The sequence below is a fragment of the Lacerta agilis genome, chromosome 17, assembly GCF_009819535.1.
Source record: "Lacerta agilis isolate rLacAgi1 chromosome 17, rLacAgi1.pri, whole genome shotgun sequence".
NCBI classification, from domain to species: domain Eukaryota; kingdom Metazoa; phylum Chordata; class Lepidosauria; order Squamata; family Lacertidae; genus Lacerta; species Lacerta agilis.
In genome coordinates, this window is record NC_046328.1 from 22,358,787 (window position 1) to 22,377,485 (window position 18,699).

Below are 18,699 nucleotides of genomic sequence, written 5' to 3' on the forward strand. Positions count from 1 at the left end.
GGAGAGGGTATGATAAAATCCAGACTGAGAGAAGGAAAAATGTGGAGAGGTAGTGATTTGGAAGACAGCACCGTGCATACAATGGAGAACTAAGGGAGGTACAAAAAGCTTACTGTCCGCATCAAACCACAGTATGGATGGCCCCCGAGTGATGTGGGTGTGCGTGAGATTTCTAGGTGGAGTTCATGAAACCTTATCTTTCAACCTTCTTTGCCTATCCTGCTTAGTGCGGAAGCAACCCTCTCCCGGGCCTCACCAAGCAAGAAGATTGCTGCGGCAGCATCGGCACCTCCTGGGGGCAGAATAAATGCCACAAGTGCCCCCACTTGCAATGTAAGTCTCTCTTGCCCCCCCCCCCCACTTTCAAGTTCTGCACCTCTTCCCTCTAACCTAGAAACTTTGCGGGGAGTGGGTGGATGATTAAAAGTGTTGGATAGTGACCTGGGAGCAAGGGCAGAGGAAGGGGGGCGGTGGGGGCGGGCCGCCCCGGGTGTCACCACTGGGTGGGGGAACACAAAATGGCGGGCGGCACTCACCGCAGGGCTTGCAGCACGCCTCTCCTGGGAGTGATGCAGTGGCTTGGGCGCCCGCAGGCTCTGTGCTGCCCCAAACGGTCTGCCCACCGCCTCCCCCTCAGCTGTAAGGTGGCTGAGTGGAAGGAGGCAGGCAGACTCCTTGGAGGCCCCGCGGAGTATCCTGCCCCGGCTGGCCCTGCCCCATGGGCAGCTGGCCCCTGGGCGCAGGGTACGCGTGCCGCCCCAGACGCCCAATCGGCTTGCTCTGCCACTGCCTGGAAGACAAGGGTGATCTGGGTCTACCTCTCCAGGCTGTTTTAATGGGAGGTACCACGTCACTATGGCTTATTTTCGGGGTATGGCTTATTTTGGGGGAACGGCTTATATTTCGCAAATGCATAGAAATCCTGCTATGGCTTATTTTATGGCTATGTCTTATTTTAGGAGAAACAGGGTAGTTGCTGTCTCTCAGCTTTCCCTGCCTCATAGGACCCTTGTGAGGATAAAATGGGGTTGGGGACAGCTGTGTGCATCGCCTTGAGCACCTGTCGTCTTAGGTTGCATCCTGTTTGCAGCTTCTCCTTCCTCTCACCACTCTCGTGCCTCAAAGTGAGAATCACACAGAATACAGACTTGTTGGAAGGGACCACCAGGGTCATTTAGCCCAAACCCCTGCAATGCAAGAATCTTTCACCTAATGTGGGGCTCAAATCCAGGACCCTGAGATTAATCACCTTGAATCTATCCTATGTAAAGCAAAGGAGCAACCATGGCTGCCTTTGCCTTCTCTAGATTAGTTAGAACTAGAAAACTTTCTATCCAAATGATGTATTCCCTATTGTAAACAACGCTGTTGTTTTCTTGCCCTACAAGCATCTCTCTGCATTTGATTGCAACAGGTAAGTCTAGCCAAATTCGCAAACCATACTCTGCATGCTCTGCATACCAGCACTCTCGATATTAGGAGCGGAATATGTGCTTTGAATGCAGAAGGTCCCACATTCGAATCCCAGTTAAAAAATAGATCAGGTGGCAGGAAAACTCTTCTGTGACTGAGACCCTGGAGAACTGCTGCCTGTCCAAGGAGACAGTGCTGGATGGAAGTTGGCTGTCTGAGACTGTGTTTCAGAGAAGGTCGAAAATCTCCTTTGCATGCCTAAGCTTTCCGCCACAATCTCTGACACTGCTTTTTTCTGAGGTGTTGCCAGACAGAGCAGACCGTATCTGTGGGAATGATGGAGGAAAAAGCTGTAAAAGGCAGCTTCCTGCATCCCCTATAAAACAGGAGAAGAGTTTCCTATTCCTGCATCTGCTAGCCAGGAAGAAGCTGCACCTGCTGCATTTCTGCCTGTCATGCAGTATAAATATATAAACACACTGTGAGGGAAGCTGAGGTTTTTGTTTTTGTTTAAAGAGAGCTTTCGGTTGCATTTTCACAACTGGCAAGGGATAGCTGGGGAGAGACAATGAGAGAGGTTTTGCCCCATATGTCTAGTGTCTTGCTTGCAAGGACAGGGGGTGGTGGCTGGCACTGGTTTAGGGGAGCCAAGCTCTCCCCCTCCTAGACCCGGCCTGAATGGATTTTCTAGCTTCATGAAATCAGCCGCGCAAGGGGCCGGATCTGTTTGTGTTGGACGAGGCCTGGAATGTGCTCAGGCTCTGGGCCCTCCCTCTTCCCTTCCAGCCCCAAGGCAGTATGCAGGCCCCTCCGCTTCACTTTCCTGCAGCTGGCTGGCTGGCTGGCTTGGCAACTGCCCCCTTGGCAACCACAACTCGGCGCCCCTCCCTGCAAGGCTAATGTTTAAAAGATGATGTCCAAAATGGCAAGGAAGGGGATGTTTTGCTGGGCTTCTCGGATTGTGCACCATGCCGTCGTTGGCACTTCTGCAAACGGGGAAGGGTTGTAGCTCGGTGGCAGAACACCTGCTTTGCTTGCAGAAGGTCTCGGGTTCAGTCCCTGAGGGCATCTCCCAGTATGCCTAGCAGAGACTTCTGTCTGAAACCCTGGGCAGCCACTGTCAATCAGTGTGGGTGGTTCAGAGCGAGAGGGACCAGAGTTCTCTGAGTCAATACAAGGCAGCTTTCTATGAGTTCTTATTGCCATTTCAAGCATTCAGGCCAGCCAGACCAGGCCTTTTCGTATTGCTCACGTTTTGACCCCTGCAGGATTTTGATGCTTTCTTTCGGGAACCTGAACTGAAGTGGGGTTACTTTAAAGATGCATTGTAGTTGCAATAGCCCTATGGAGTTCTGAGTAATGTATAGGACTTCACTGTTTGCTGCTCTCCCCATGAGATTAATTGTGCTTAGAATTGGCCTTCTGAAGGGCCTAGATCAGGGATCAGCAAACTTTTTCAGCAGGGGGCCGGTCCACTGTCCCTCAGACCTTGTGGGGGGCCGGATTATATTTTGGAAAAAAAAATATGAACCAATTCCTATGCCCCACAAATAACCCAGAGATGCATTTTAAATAAAAGGACACATTCTACTCATGTAAAAACACGCTGATTCCCAGATCGTCCGTGGGCCGCATTTAGAAGGCGATTGGGCCGTATCCGGCCCCTGGGCCTTAGTTTGGGGACCCCTGGCCTAGATTTATTTGTTGGTTGGTTACTATTAAATAGAAAAGAGCTGTTCAATAGTGGAACAGACTCCCTCAGGAGGTGATGGACTCTCCTTCATTGGAGGTTTCTAAGCAGAGGTCAGGTGGCCATCTGTCAGGTATTCCTGGATTGCAGGGGGTTGGACTAGATGACCCCTGGGGTACCTGCCAACTCTGTTATTCTATTATTCTCTGACCCCAACTGTCTGGTTGTTTGCCTGCTCCCTGGTGTTGGGCATAAAATATCTATAAATAAATATTTCAGAGTATCAGAATCCCCCCCCCCCCAGTGCTGTTGCTTTGAGATCATAGGCTGCCTTTGGCAATCCCCATCACTCGAGGCTGGGAGCTCCTGTACATATGTGTGATATTCATTAAATGCATGCATTTTTCCTCTTTCAGACTTGGGGGTGCAGAAAACGCTGGGGAGTGACTGCCCACAGGGATACAAGCGACTGAACAGCAGCCATTGCCAAGGTATAAAAGTGGGGTGGAGACTGAGAGATGGAATGTACCACTTGGGGGGGGGGGTCTCTTTGCTTTTGAGAATTGTGAGCTAGTATTAGGCCACATTCACACCACACATTGAAAACAACATGATACCACTTAAAGGCTCCCCCCCACCTGAATCATGGGAATTGTAGTTTGTTAAGTGTGTTGAGAGTTGTTAGGAGGTCCCTATTCCCCTCCCACAGAACTACAGTTCCCAACGTAGTTTAACAATCAATCCCTCTTCACAGGGAACTCTGGGAATAGGGACCTCCTAACCACTCTCCACACCCTTAACAAACTACAGCTCCCAGAATTCTTTGGGGGAAGCCATGGCTGTTTAAAGTGGTATCGTAGTGCTTTAAATATATGGTGTGAATGCGGACCAAGATTGACCGATACAGCCGAAAGCTTGAGCCACTGTTCTGTCGTCCGGAAGGAGGAAAAAACTTAAACACAATGAAGAGTTTCCAAAAAATAGACCAGAGGCAATTGTACTTCATCCAGCAGAGCTTTACTACTATTGAAGGCAAATGAGCATAATGGTCACAAATCCAATACATTCAGGATTGGCACAGTCCTTAAAAAATCCAGTTGCAGCAGACTTAAAACTTACAATACAGTGGACACTCGGGTTGTGAACGTGATCCGTGCGGGAGGCACGTTCGCAACCCACAGCGTTCGCAACCCGCAGCGCCACACCTGCACACGCGCGGGTTGTGATTTGGCGATTCTGTGCATGTGCAAAGCGCAATTTAGCGCCTCTGTGCATGCGCAAGTGCCAAAACCCAGAAGTAACCCGTTCCGGTACTTCTGGGTTCGGCACAGTGCGCAACCAAAAATCGCGCAACCTGAAGCGGCCGTGACCCGAGGTATGACTGTAGTTATAACAAGTCTAAAATTTAACACTTAGCATACTATATACTGTACAGAACACCACAGCAGACGGAAGAGAGATAGGAAGAGAAAGTGAAACTCAGGTTCCTTCTGGCCTTACTTATATAGTCAGCATGACCTTGACAGAAAGAGATAAGGGAACCAGTTTAACTCAGCTTCTCTGAAGGAATAACCCAAACATAATGAAGCTTCTTTCACACAGAGAAGCTTCCAGAAACTCCCAGAACCCTCTTGAATGAATTAGAGTAGGAAAGATCTCTACACATCAGACCAATACTTTCTGCACTAAGAAATGCAAACTGACAGGTTCGTATCAAAACAGTGAAGTTTTCGTGGATGACTGAGTACGCTAGCCTTGACTCAATCATCTGTAAATGGAGCATAACAGCCCCAAGACTCTGGGATAAATCTACAAGGTGCCTTCTTTTTCACCAATGGAACACAGAGCCCGGTCCATTGGAAGGTTCTCCCGCACAAGCCCATTGAAATGAATGCACCAAGATTCACCCGGAGAGTGTGTGTTCGCTTATTCCCAAGAATGGAGACAAAAGGCAGCTTTGGAGATTGCTCTGCGTTTCCCCCAGCCGCCCCCACCACTGCAGCTGCCCCGTGTCTCTTCCTCCCACAGACATCAACGAGTGTGCCATGCAAGGAGTCTGCCAGGGGGGCGAATGCTTGAACACCCAAGGGAGCTTCCGCTGCGCATGCAAGCCGGGACATGTCTTGGGGCCTTCGCGGACCCATTGTGTGCGTACGTATCTTGGCTGGGGAGGTGGGAGGATCTCTCATATCTAACCAACCCAGCCTCTCTCCTCCCCCCCCAAAAAAAGAATATAATCCCTATCGCGTGGGTCTTAAGTCCTTTCTGCGCATTGTCTGACCCACAGCTGACAATAAGCAAATGTCAGTACTGACAGCCACCATATTAAAGTACTGGTCGCTGGGACCATGGAAGTGCAAGATTCAGGGGCTGGTGCAGATAAAGGAGATAGTCTGAGTCAGGGCAGGTACTTGTGGGTCTTTCAGCACCATGGCTCAACTCTGCACTCTGCACATGACCAGAGTCTGCCAGTGCTGTTGCTATTTTCTTTATCGTCATCAATTGCTTGTCCTGGTAAGAGTCTTCCGGATCAGGGTTGCAGCCAGCCATATCCTACAGCTCAAGGGCGACACATAACTACCTACCCTCCAGTTTCGCTTTCCTCACACAAGATTTTCTGGCTCCTGAGTGCCAGTGAGCATGCTCAGTCCTCTTTGGGCTTCTGCTTGGGCTTTCTGCCCCCTCTTAAGTCTTTCCCCCCTCATTTATATTTTGTACTTCTGCAAACCTCCAGCTTCCTCTGAACACGCTGATACCTCCCTGTAGTTTCTCAGGGGACTGGCCTCGTTTTTTTTTTATTGTCACTCGCCACCTGAGTTTGCTGTCAGAAGGAAGTGATGGTATGCTTCACCCATTCCTTGGTACAGGGTTGGGACCTGTGACGATTGCTGTGCTGCAGACACCAAACTGTCTTTTTGCCTATTACAGAGGAGACTCCTCAGCTGCTGTGGTTGACACCATACTGATAAAGCACATTGCTTCCCCCTAAGAATCCTGGGAACTGTAGTTTAGCTCTGTGAGGGGAGGGAATGACAGTTCCTAGGATTCTTTGGGGCAGCCATGTCTTTTAAATGTATCATGTGGGTGCTGGTTTCTTTCTGCTCACTCTATACCTTGTAGTGGGATTTAGTGGTCAGGCTTTCTGTGGGGAATTTGAGGTTTATTTTGTGTTATTATTTTATGAATCATATTTTTTAATCCTGCGCTTTGGCCCAGGGAACTTGGGGCAGCATACTAGGCTTTCCCCCTCCTAGTCCTGTTTTATCCACACAACAACCCTGTGAGGTAGGCTAGGCCGAAAGAAAGAGACAGGCCAAGAATCCCACCTTCCACTGTAGCAACACAACAACCCTGTGATGTAGGTTAGGCTGAGAGGAAGAGGTGGCCAAGATTTTCCCGGTTACCTTTTAACCCCATGACGCTCCTGTGAGATAAATTAGATGGAGAGAAAGAGACTGACCAAGAATATCCCCCTCTTCCATTTTTAGCCACACAACAACCCTGTGAGGTAGGCTAGGCTGAAAGAGAGAAACTAGCATACAGTCATTGAGTGAGTTTACCAGGCCAGTGGGTTTTTGAAATTGGGTCTCTTAATCATTGTCCTTGTTTTCTCTTGTGGTCCCCTAACCTCTCTCTCTCTCTCTCTCTCTTTGTGGAGGGACAATGATAGCGGAGAAGGCTGGGGAGAAGAGTTTGTGTTTCCGACTGGTGAGCCCTGAGCACCATTGCCAACATCCGCTACCCACCAAGCTTACCCGCCAGACCTGCTGCTGTAGCGTGGGCAAGGCCTGGGGGGCCCGTTGTGAGCGCTGCCCAGCCGACGGAACCGGTAAATAGAAGAGGTCTTTTCCCTCTCCCCCATTTCCTCCTGTGTTCTGTCACACCTGGACCAGACGTTCCCCACCCCGTTTTGTACAAAACCATTTTTGTTTTCCCTGGGCATTTGGAAAACACCAAAGACATGCTATTGTACTGTTCAGTCCATTTTTTAAATGTTTTATTTACTTATCTTTTAATATGTTTTTATTGAAGGATTCTCCATAAGTACATTCAGTGCAAACAGAAATGTCTTCAAATTTATTCTGATAGTTAATAATGATGGGGACAGGTGTACATCACTAGGAAGGGTATTCCACAACTAGGGAGCTACCACTGAAAAGGCCCTGTCACAGGCCAGCGCCAACTGGGCAGCCCTCTGTAGTGGTGCCACCGACAAGGCCTCGCCTGCCGATTGTAGGGTCATGCCACTGTGTGTGTGACCAATTTTCTGTCTCTCTTTTTCACCTGGACAGCTTCTTTCAGAGAGATCTGCCCTGCAGGAAAAGGCTACCATATCCTCACCTCACACCAGACTCTGACGATCCAAGGCGAGAGCGATTTCACACTCCAAATCCACCCAGATGGCAACACAGACCTGCAGCAACAACAACACCTGGAGCTGCCCACCCGCCCACCTGTGGGCAGCGACTCGCAGGAGCCAGAAGGTTAGTTCCCAAATGTGTGGGGAGGGAAGCCGAAAGCTTCCTGAAGCTGTGGGGCAAGTGGATTTCTTCCACTTGCATCTTTGAGTTCTTTCCCTGTCATAGTATGGAATGAAACATTTGCTTCTCAAATTGTGGAAGGTTGATGGGCTATAAACTTGAATGAAATACCGGGTATGTGTTTATTACACAGACTGTGATCCCCATTTTTACTCCCCCATTGCCTAGAGCAGCCTTCCCCAAGCTGGTGCCCTCCAGATGTTGGTGGGCTATAATTCCCATCAGCCCAAACCATTGGCCTCGCTGGCCTGGGCTTATGGAGTCCAGTAACATCTGGAGGGACCACCCACCCTGTTTTAACAAAAAGCCAGTTAAAACAAAGCAGGACCGAACCCCGACTTCAGGTCCTGACTTGTTAAATGACTGTGGTTAGGGCAAACCAAAGTTCCCTGGGTTTCTATATAATGTAATGCTGTGACTTCTTCTATAGTAAAAGTGGGAGCTGTCACTCTTCTCATCTCACACCTGAATGAAGAAGAAGGAAATAGGAGAAGGGGTGTCACCACACCACCCTCAATGATTGGCCATGCTAGCTGGGGCCGATGGGAAGTGCCCAGATGGGTGGGCACCAGGTTGGGGATACCTGGTCTAGAATGTGTGTGTTTGTGTGTGTGGTATTTCTTGGGAGCAGGGGTGGTGATGGAGGAGGTCTGCATTAAACGCTACCTATTTCTGCCTCCATGTCAATGCAGCTGCAGTGGGGTCTGTCTGTCTGAGCTTTCTTTAAAACCTCTAACCTCTTCCTTCTTTTGTATCTTGCAGTCATAACTCCAGCTATGGTAAGTGCCGGCTGCATTGCTGCACTGTGAAGGAGTCAGTGGCGATCTCTAGTAAGATGAAGTGGAAAAGAAGTTAACTGGCTGTGGTTTTTATTTTATTTTATAATTTATTATTACAACGATAAGGCCACTTTCCCTCAGAGGAGATCAAGGTGGTTGACCCTGGTCTCCCACAGGCCCTAGTCTGTCACTCTTAACTGCTGCACCATGCTGGTTCTCTAAAGGCAGTCTAATGCCAAACTTATCACTTATTCAGATGTGACCCTCAGTCAGTAGAGCATCACAGGGTTGTGGGTTCAAGCCTCACGTTGAGCAAAAAGATCCCTGCAATGCTGGGGACATTTGATTAGATGACTCTTGTGATGACTCTGCAATTCTATGACCCTTCTGGTAGTGGAATCCTATTACTTTTAGCAACCTAGAAAGTATTGGAATCTGGGACAAAACCATCCTGGTGACAGTGGCCTTTTCTGGTGTGACGTTTCAAATGACATTAAAAATTAGTGGTAAGCAGGCCGACCCTGCCATCTGGGCCTAGTAGTTAGTACACAACAGACGTTTTTTTTTCTGTGCAGACACCATTAAAGCAATGGGAAGCCGGGCAAGAATGGAACTGCTGATTTCACTGGGGCTTACTCAGGGGAACTGCCCGCTGGATTGGGCCCCATTTTTATACTTAATAGGAAGCGGAGGCACTTTAGGCTTTCAAGCCACATTATTTTTGCCAGTCATGGTGGGTTCCTCCAGATCATGGGTAGGCAAACTTAAGGCCCGGGGGCCGGATCCAGTCCAATCGCCTTCTAAATCCGGCCTATGGACCTCCGGGAAGCAGCGTGTTTTTATATAAGTAGAATGTGTCCTTTTATTTAAAATGCATCTGTGGGTTATTTGTGGGGCCTGCCTGGTGTTTTTACATGAGTAGAATGTGTGCTTTTATTTAAAATGCATCTCTGGGTTATTTGTGGGGCATAGGAATTCGTCCAGCCCCCCACCAGGTCTGAGGGACAGGGCACCGGCCCCTTGCTGAAAAAGCTTGCTGACCCCCTGCTCCAGATGAACCATTTATCGAGCATTCCTTCCAATTTGCTAGCACAGAGCGTACATGGAAGTAACCTAGAGCCCGCTCTTTACTGAACATTTGTGCCTATTTGTTCACGGGGTGTGCAACAACTGAGCATTCAGCCTTATTTTTATGCAGGTGAAGCAACAGAGGTGTGGGGATCCTCCAGCCTGCAGGCCAAATTTGGCCCACACTGCCACTTTTTCTAAACCGCTCCCACCTGCCCATCAGCGAGCATTGCTCTTGATGGGCAGGAGGGCGAGGTTTAATTCTGCCTCGACTGTGCAGGTGTTCCCAGTAGGGATCAGACGTTTGCAGCCAAAGCAGCAGCAGGATTTATCTCCCCGACACATCAGCTGATGGAGAGGGAGAGAGAGGGAATTAAATCTTATCCAGTTTGGCTGCACACTCCTCTTCTCACCTGTGATAGGACATCCCACCCATCAATTGTGTGACATCATAATGATGCCACGTGATTGGCAGGTGGCTTGTCCTGCCCACCTGCCAATGTTTGCCTTGTGGGGCGGGGGAGATAGAAAGATCTGGCCCCTGGAGACAAAATTGTTTCCTAGCCCTGTTATACACCTTGTAAGTCTACCGTTTATCCCGCATTTCCTCGTGCATTTCTTACTTCATTCCCCTAACCGCAGAAACTCCTTCCTAAAAAACCAAAGTGGATTTGTTGCGCCAGTGCGCTTCAGTTGCACAAACCTAAGGTTCCGGTCTGTGACCAAATCCCTCCTGCAAAGTAGGGAAAGAGCTGGGGGTGGTGGTGGTGGAACTGAATTGTTCTCCTGTGGGGAGGGAGTGCAGCTCAGTGGCTAGAGCACCTGCTGGGTATGCAGAAGGTCCCAGGTTCAATCCCCGAAGATATCTGTAACAAAAAAGATTCAGGTTGAAAGGGGTGGGAACAGAGGCGGATTTAGGGCAGCACGAGCGGGGAGGCTGCACTGGGCATGCAGCCAAGAAGGGCGCCTTCCCAAAACCCAGTAAGCACTTGCCTGGCTTCAGGAAAGAGGCGTGGGGGGCTCTAACAGGGTTCCCAGACTCCTCCTGTTACCTTTCCAAAGCTGGGCAAGCATTTACCAGGCTTTGGGAAAGAGGCAGGAGGGTTCTAGGACCCTGCCAGAGCCTCATGCCTTCTCCCCAAAGCCCAGCTTAAGTGAGGGCTGGGGGGAGGGCATCAAATGTTGGCCTCGCACAGGGCAGTATATTGCCAAGGTCGGCCCTTGGCAAGCTGCTGCCAGTCAGTGCGGACAATACTGGATTAGATGGGTTAGATGAGTAAGCAGGCCAGCCGCTTACTTTGTGACCACGGGGCTAGCCACATGCAAATCTGCTTTGCCCTGTAATGTTGTCCCTTTCTTTCATCACCCGACCCTCCACCCCGCAAAAAAAAATTCCAGTTGCCCAGCTATGTGACAACCTCGGAGCAGCAGCCCATCTTCTTCGTCAACACCCCCACCTTCGGTCCCCGTTACCCTGGTGAGTGTGAGCAGGAATTTCATTGGCCTGGGGCCCTGGTGTGTGGGAAATCTCTCTGCAAATCTCTCCCCCCACCCACCCTCCATCCTGTGCTCAGAGGCACTGCTGCCCAGGAGCCCAGCGAGTGCCATGTTCCTAGCCTGCAACCATTTCTTTCTTTCGGCTCACAGCCGTGATCGCCAAGCCTACAACCGCCGTCGTGGTGAAATATCCCGAAGAGGACAAGAACGTGAGCGAATTTGACATGCCCCCCACACAGGTGACAGGTGAGCTCGGCAGAAGAAGATAAGAAGAACGGGCTGGATGTGAGCCCAGCATCCTGCTCTTTCAGGGACCAACCAGGTGCTCAGGGGAAACCCGTAAGCAGGACTGGAGTGCAACACCCACTGTCCCCGCCTGTGTTTTCCAGCAACCGGTGGGTGGACGCAGGTGGCGCTGTGGTCTAAACCACTGAGCCTCTTGGGCTTGCTGATCGGAAGGTCGGCAGCTCAATTCCACGAACCAGGTGAGCTCCCTTTGCTCTGTCCCAGCTCCTGCCAGCCTAGCAGTTTGAAAGTACACCGGTGCAAGTAGATAAATAGGTACCGCTGCGGCGAGAAGGAAAACAGGTTTCCTCATGCTCTGCTTTCCATCATGGTGTTTCTGTTGCGCCAGAAGTGGTTTAGTCATGCTGGCCACGTGACCCGGAAAGCTGTCTGTGGACAAACACTGGTTCCCTCGGCCTGAAAGCGAGATGAGCGCCACAAACCCATAGTCACCTTTGACTGGACTTAACCGTCCAGGGGTCCTTTTCCTTTTTACCTTTTTTTTTTAATTCAGTGGGGTGACAGTTCAGTAGGGGAGTGTTTCCCATTGAAGCATCTGAAAATAGTTGGTTATACAACTCTTGCATTTGAAGCATGGGAAGTCAAAAAATTAAATAATAATTTGGCAGAATTGGAACTTTTTTTAAAAATTGATAATTGTATAAATAATTTGGAATGTAATTTGCAATGTTTCAATGTGATTTTGATTGGCTGTTGTATTGAAAAGTTTAATAAAAATGATTTGGCCAAAAAAAGAAGAAGAAGCATCTGGTTGGCCACTGCGGAAAACAGGATGCTGACCTTTGGTCTGGTCCAGCCGCTATCCCCCTCTTAGGTCTCTTTTTAATGTAAGCCACTTGTAGGGAGTTAATGTGGATAGTATAAATAACAGGAACATGGTGATGGTGATATGATAAGGGCCTCCCACGTTTTAAAGCATATTTGTTTCCCCGTATCTCTCTCTCCCCTGTAGAAACGGACATTTGTAAACTGAGACGCAACATTTGCGGCCACGGCGAGTGCATCCCTGCAAGCCCCGGCTACACCTGCCATTGTTACCAAGGATACCGCAGGCATCCCCAACACAGGTATTGTGTAGGTAAGGGGCATTTTTTCTTCAAATGCATGCACATCCCTTTTCCCACTCCCTGACCCTGCACCACTCAATTGCCTTTCCTTCGCCTTCCTCCCCCAAACCCCTACTCTCTTCTCCTCCTCAGATGTGAATGAGTGCGAGCTGGATCCTTGTGGCGGCAGCGGGAAAGGCGTTTGCATGAACACCGGCGGCTCCTACAACTGCCACTGCAACCGTGGCTACCAGCTGAAGGTCCACAAGGGAGTGCGGTCCTGCGTGGGTGAGACACCTGTGGGTCCGGGGATGGTGAGAGGTTCCAGGGCCCGCCCTCTGCCCCACTCATGGCATTCCCCCCCCACACACTTCCCCCTTTCCAGATATTGATGAATGTGCCAAGCCCAAAGTCTGTGGGGACGGGGGCTCCTGCATCAATTTCCCAGGACGCTACACGTGTGAGTGCCATGCAGGCTACCGGCTCAAGTCCTCCCGCCAGCCCCTCTGCGAAGGTACAAGGGGTGGGGTTATGAGTGGGGGGGGTAGGGGTGGCAAGCACCGCAGAAGTAAGGTTGCGTTTTTATCCAGTGTTTAGTCCTGGGAAGTAAAATTGGGGGGGGGGGGAATGATAGCGTAACTGTCATCTACTGGCTGCATTCAGAGGAATTGTGGGAGGCACCAAATGTGTCCTCCCCCCCCCTTCAGCAAACCCCCTGGGGAAAATGGCTCAGAGATGGGATTGGTTGTGGGACACTGAGGAGAGGTCAGAGGGAGTAGACTGGGAGGAGGCGGTGTCAGAAGTTGAAGAGGCAACAGGGCTTAGTGAACAGGAAAATGCTGTGGCAGAGAGCAGTTGAGGCATGCTGTGGAAGAGTCCAGGGAGTCTCCCTCTCCTGCTGCAACCAGCTCCCTCCCCTCTGGTCTCTGAGCATGCACAGAGAAATGAAAAGAGCAGGACAGAGATTAGCGACTTGAGACTGTGTGTGTGTGTGTGTGTGTGTGTAAATCCTGGAGAGGAGGAGCCTTAGAGAGGGATGGGGAGGCTGAGGAGGCTGACTTCTGCGGAATTATTTTAGATTCTTTCTGTAGGTTTCCATTTGGTGGGACTGGTGTAGACAGTATCTTGGTTGCATGGCAGTTTAGAGCCAAAGCATAGGCCTGGGTTCACTTTGTTGAACCAAGCAGAGGGCCTTCTCGGTAGTGGCTCCCGCCCTGTGGAACGCCCTCCCTTCAGATGTCAAGGAAAAAAACAGCTGTCTGACTTTTAGAAGACATCTGAAGGCAGCCCTGTTTAGGGAAGTTTTTGATGTTGTTGCTTTTTTACTATTGTTATTGGTGTTCTGTTGGGAGCCACCATAGTGGCTAGGGAAACCCAGCCAGATGTGTGGGGGTATAAATAATAAATTATTGTAATATTATTATTGTTGTTGCATTGTTCTGCCCTCTTAATTGCTTCTCACCGCTTCCAGTTTCACTCTGGTGTCCCTTCTCTCCTTGCAATCTTGTTTTTAATTACAACCATCGTTCCCGCCTCATTATGGTGGACTAACATGGAAAATTGCATTACGCGAATAACTTACCTGGTACCCTTGTTTTCTGAAAGGCTACCTCTTTTGTCTCCTTTTGGAGGAGTTTTACGGAATACAAAAACAACAACAACTTTAAATTTGCCTCTTCCACAAGCCTCTCAATAAATCTGGGATAAGTAACATCTAATTAGTTGAATTTTTTCCTTGACTTAATACACAGCTTTTTATTATTGGGACTCGGCTACATTAGTAAAAAAGAAAGTTATAAATGTGTTCTAACACTGTCACGCCAGATGGCGCTGTAGAGCTGAAATCGGAACTGAATGAAATTTTCCATGTTGAGCTATAAAATGGTTTTTTTTAAAAAATCATTTTCAGAGCTGCGTTTTTTCATAGCTGTGTAGATGCAGCCTTGGTACTCCTTGTGCCTTGGATGGTTTCAGCTAGGGGTTTATTCTGCATCTCTTGTAAGTCATCTGCGCCACACTTCTCGCTCTTTCCTTTCTTATGGTGATGGTACTCTCGACTTACCTGTCTGTACAGCATCCTGTTGCAAGCATCTAAGATAATCAGCTTTATTGTTTTTGTTTGTTAACGTAACTTCTCATGCCAACCTGGGTTTGGTTGGGTTGAGTTTTTATGGGTTTGTCTCATGAACCTGTATTTTGTTATTTGGGCCGCATTGATAAATTAAAAAATAAAATCCACAAACAAACAAATAAACCCCGTTTCCTTTCCAGATATTGATGAGTGCCTTGACCCTGGAACTTGCCCCGACGGGAAGTGTGAAAACCGGCCCGGCAGCTACAAATGCAGCCCCTGCCAACCAGGCTTCCGGGGTCGAAATGGTGTGTGTGGAGGTAAGAAGCAAGGCTTGAACCCTGCCTTAAGGCTTTGCTGGGTTCAGCCTCTTTTTCTCACGGGCAGGCCAGCCCTGGTTTGGACACCTCGCTGCTGATTTCCCCCTGCTTTATTTTTGATGCTATTGCCATGACGAGAATCTGTATATTTTATCATGTAGTATTATAATTGCATTCGTATAATCATTTAGATTTTTACGTTGGATAGATATTAGGGCTGGGCGATATCTGGGCAATATATCACCAGCTAAACATCGCGATATACCAATATATCACAATGTCTGAAATAAGGATGGAGCTATGTAGAGGCATGGACTGGCTTCCTCTTTATTTCCTGCATTGTGAGTTTTGTGTAGCGCGTGCACACACACACACACACCCTACAATGTGCAATAGATTGCCAGGTCAGAAGTTACGAAACCGATATCATGATAGGGGCTTGAAACCAGTTTTGGATGATCTGTCGCTCAGCCCTAGATACTGTGTAGTGACATTTGTGTTGCAAACTGCCTTCAGGGACTCTGCTTTCTCCCCACCTTTGACAGTAGATAAGCAGAACAAAGCAAAAGGAGTCTCTTACCAGTTAGAGATTTTAATGACCACAGCAAGAGAACAAAGAATCCATTCCTAGGAATGAAGGTGCTCCCAATTAAGGGTCCCCCCCTTCCCCCCTAGTCACTCACCTCACTCCCGCGCCTTGCAACCTGATCTCGAAAGCACTGTGCTTTCTGTGCTGCCACCTTATCTGCTCTCCTTGACCTTGCGCTGAGAAGATGGACACTTTTCAGCAAAAGGGAGTCTGTTAACTTTCTCTCTCCCAGTTCTTCTTCTCCTAGCTGTTCAACACCCAGCTCTTCCCAACTTCTGTCTTCTGAACTATGTCCCTCTGCAAACCACTGTTCCAAATCTATACTGTCCCACTGCTCCTGGGAAGATTCAGGATCCTGATCAGGGGGAGGGGGAGGCTCCCACCATTCCTCCTCAGTGCAGCCCTCCTCACCACGGTCCCTGACACTTTTGGTCTTCTGAAGAAAGGTGGTGTATAAAAGACATAAATAAGCAGACTAAATAAGCACCATTCCGTCCTCACAACGCCCTCCAGAAGAGCTCTCCTTCTGTTGCTCAGGGCACAAGGGGTGAAGCTCACTGGGTTACTCTCCCCGCAGATGTGAACGAATGTGCCGAGAGCGCGCTCTGTAAGCACGGCCGGTGTAAGAACGTTGACGGCTCCTTCCTCTGCATCTGTGATGACGGATTTGTCCCTGCATCCGATTCCCACAGCTGTCTTGGTAATTCCCCACACCTCCCTGGTGCACGGAGCTTCCTGGTGGGAGGGGACCTGTGCAGGCTGGTGTCTGTGATGTCACAGCAGCACAGCCAATGACAAGGGGGAGGCCAAGATGGTCACCCAAGCAGATTTAGTGGCTCAAGTCTTGGGTCCCACCCTAATGATCTGTTCATGGAGCACCGTTTTTGAATAGCCTAGGAATTCTCATGGATGTCTAATGAAGCTGAACGTTGGGAGGTTCAGGAGAGATAAAAGAAAGTCCATCTTCATGCAGACTGTGGAATTCACTTCCACGGGAGACAATGATGGCCAACGGCTTGGATGGTTTTAAAAGAGTATTGGACAAATTCAAGGATTTCACTGGCTAATAACCACAACAGCTATTCTCACCACAGTGAGAGGCAGTAATGCTTCTGAATGGAGGGGAGAGGGATCACAGGGTGGTTCACAACATAGACCTCTAGTTCGAACCTTTTGTCAGCCACGAAGCTCAGTTTGTAACCTTGCGCCAGTCACTATTTCTCAGCCTAGCCAACCTCACAGGGCTGTTGTGAAAATAAGGTGGAGGGAGAAGCAGGGGAACCACGTATGCCTCCCTTGGCTGCAGGGTAGGAGGGATGAAAATGTAATATAAGCAATGTTCCGGTCCAGGAAAGAACTTCCTTCCAGTTGTGACTAGGCCAGAGATGGGGAATCATTGGCACTCCCATGTGTTGTTGGACTACAACTTCCTTCATCCCTAAGAACACCGGGCTGATGGGAGTTGTAGTTCCACAACACCTGGAAGGCTGGGAGAAGGCTGAGCGAGGCGAAAACGCTGCAGAGGTGGGCTGATTTGCTTCTCTCCGTGCAGATATCAACGAATGCGAGAATGGGTCTCTCTGTACCTACGGTTCCTGTGTGAACACCCTGGGATCCTTCAAGTGCCAGTGCCCCGTGGGTTTCCAGGCTGTGAAGGATGAACCACACTGTGAAGGTGAGAGCGGCCTGGGATTTTGTTTTGTTTTTGGCTTGGATTATTGGACTACTTTTGGATTCCACCTGTGACACTGAGGAGGAGCATAAGGAAGTAGCTCCTTTGAGCATGTGCAGAGTGCCTGAGGAGCTGAAGCCGTCCTCCCTGCATCACAGGCTTGAGACCCTCCTCTCCCTCTGTTTTCAAACACAATGAACCATGCTTCTGGAGGTTAGAGATGGGATACTTTGGCTGTGTTTCCCCCCCCCCCCGAGAATGAGGGGAGAGGTTTGCTTAGGAAGGATCTCTCTCTCTCTCTCTCTCTGTGTGTGTGTGTGTGTGTGTGTGTGTGTTTGTACTCCCCACTAATGGCCAGGAGGGCTGAGGCCCGGAATGCATGTTCAGTCCCACAGCTCAGCCCTCGAGCATAAAAAGTAGTACTAGAGTATTGCAGGTATTAATATTACGCAGCTTGAAGTGACTAGATGCATAAAAGCTGACTCCTTTTGGAATGAAACATTGTCCAGACCCATCAGATATTATTTTAAAACTTTACTTGCACAACTTTCTTCAGAACAGGACAAAAACTTCAACGATGTATACAAACAATTCCAGGCAAGATCTTGTGCTGTCCAGCACAGGCTCAGCATCTTAGAAATAAAAGATAATTCCAAACAGACCTATAAGCAAAGGTCTGTCTCCTTACAGCCTCCATTTTGTCTGGAGCTGTTTTCTCTTCCTTCAGGAGACTCTTTGACGTATATTTACTTTCACAGAGCCTGGGAACAAAGACTGCACCACCCTTCCAAGATGGCAAATTTGCAATTCGACAGCTCACATGTGATATAAGGTTAAACACTCCCCATGTTAGCTAGCAGAGAATAACAACAGTGAATTATCAACCCATCAAGGTGCTCAGAGAGCTTAGTGCACTCCAGTGGAATTTCCCCATGTCAAACCTTTTCAGCAGTACACAAAGGCATTATCCATTTCAGTGCCAATTAAACAATTATACTCAACACAGAGGCAATAACAATGCCATTGAGCGGGTACCACGCTCCTTTTCATTCTGATGAACCACAGACAACCTCTTAGGCTTGGGACAAAGGGTTGGTTTTTCCAGACAAGTACGTTATCTTTTCCTCCTGTCCCTGCAGACCTGAATGAGTGCGACTTCCCGGCAGCCTGTGTTGGTGGCGAGTGCCTGAACACCTTGGGCTCCTACCAGTGCCTGTGCCGGGCTGGCTACCAGTTGGAGGGCGGTCGGAAATGCCAAGGTGAGTGAGGCAGTTCACCTGATTGCAGATATTAATACTGCAGAGCTTGAAGCAACTGCGTGCATTGAAAACAACTGACTCATTTTGGAATGAAACAATGTTTAGACCCATAAGTTTGATTTCAAGCTTTGCTTGTGTAGCTTTCTTCAAACGGAACCAAAACATCAAAGATACATCCAGACAGTTGCACGCAATAACTTGTGCATGTCCTGCACAGGCTCAGAAATAAAAGATAAACAGACCTAGAAGCAAAGCTCTCTCTCACTCACTCTCTTTGCAGCCTCCATTTTCCCTGGAGCTGTATTCACTCTTGTAGAGGCCCCTTTACACCTCCTTTGTTCTCTCTGTGGCCTTCAGAGAAAGACTCACACAAAAATGGAGACCCACAGCCTGACACCTGCATAGAGTTTAATCCTATCTCTTTCATGTGATCTAAGTCAGGCATGTG

General features: G+C 49.0%; 1 protein-coding gene across 1 annotated transcript in view; it reads left to right on the forward strand.

Moving 5' to 3' along the window:
* The window catches only part of LTBP3 (latent transforming growth factor beta binding protein 3), a 40,123-nt gene that overhangs the window by 12,120 nt on the left and 9,304 nt on the right, over window positions 1-18,699 (forward strand). Inside the window, exons 4-18 of the mRNA XM_033174363.1 lie at window positions 228-333; window positions 3,520-3,594; window positions 5,132-5,254; window positions 6,774-6,932; window positions 7,396-7,587; window positions 8,407-8,423; window positions 10,890-10,968; window positions 11,139-11,234; window positions 12,247-12,372; window positions 12,494-12,628; window positions 12,726-12,854; window positions 14,612-14,731; window positions 15,898-16,020; window positions 16,873-16,995; window positions 18,132-18,251. Of these exons, the coding sequence (XP_033030254.1) occupies window positions 228-333; window positions 3,520-3,594; window positions 5,132-5,254; window positions 6,774-6,932; window positions 7,396-7,587; window positions 8,407-8,423; window positions 10,890-10,968; window positions 11,139-11,234; window positions 12,247-12,372; window positions 12,494-12,628; window positions 12,726-12,854; window positions 14,612-14,731; window positions 15,898-16,020; window positions 16,873-16,995; window positions 18,132-18,251 (1,723 nt within the window). The remainder of the gene's footprint in view (window positions 1-227; window positions 334-3,519; window positions 3,595-5,131; window positions 5,255-6,773; window positions 6,933-7,395; window positions 7,588-8,406; window positions 8,424-10,889; window positions 10,969-11,138; window positions 11,235-12,246; window positions 12,373-12,493; window positions 12,629-12,725; window positions 12,855-14,611; window positions 14,732-15,897; window positions 16,021-16,872; window positions 16,996-18,131; window positions 18,252-18,699) is intronic.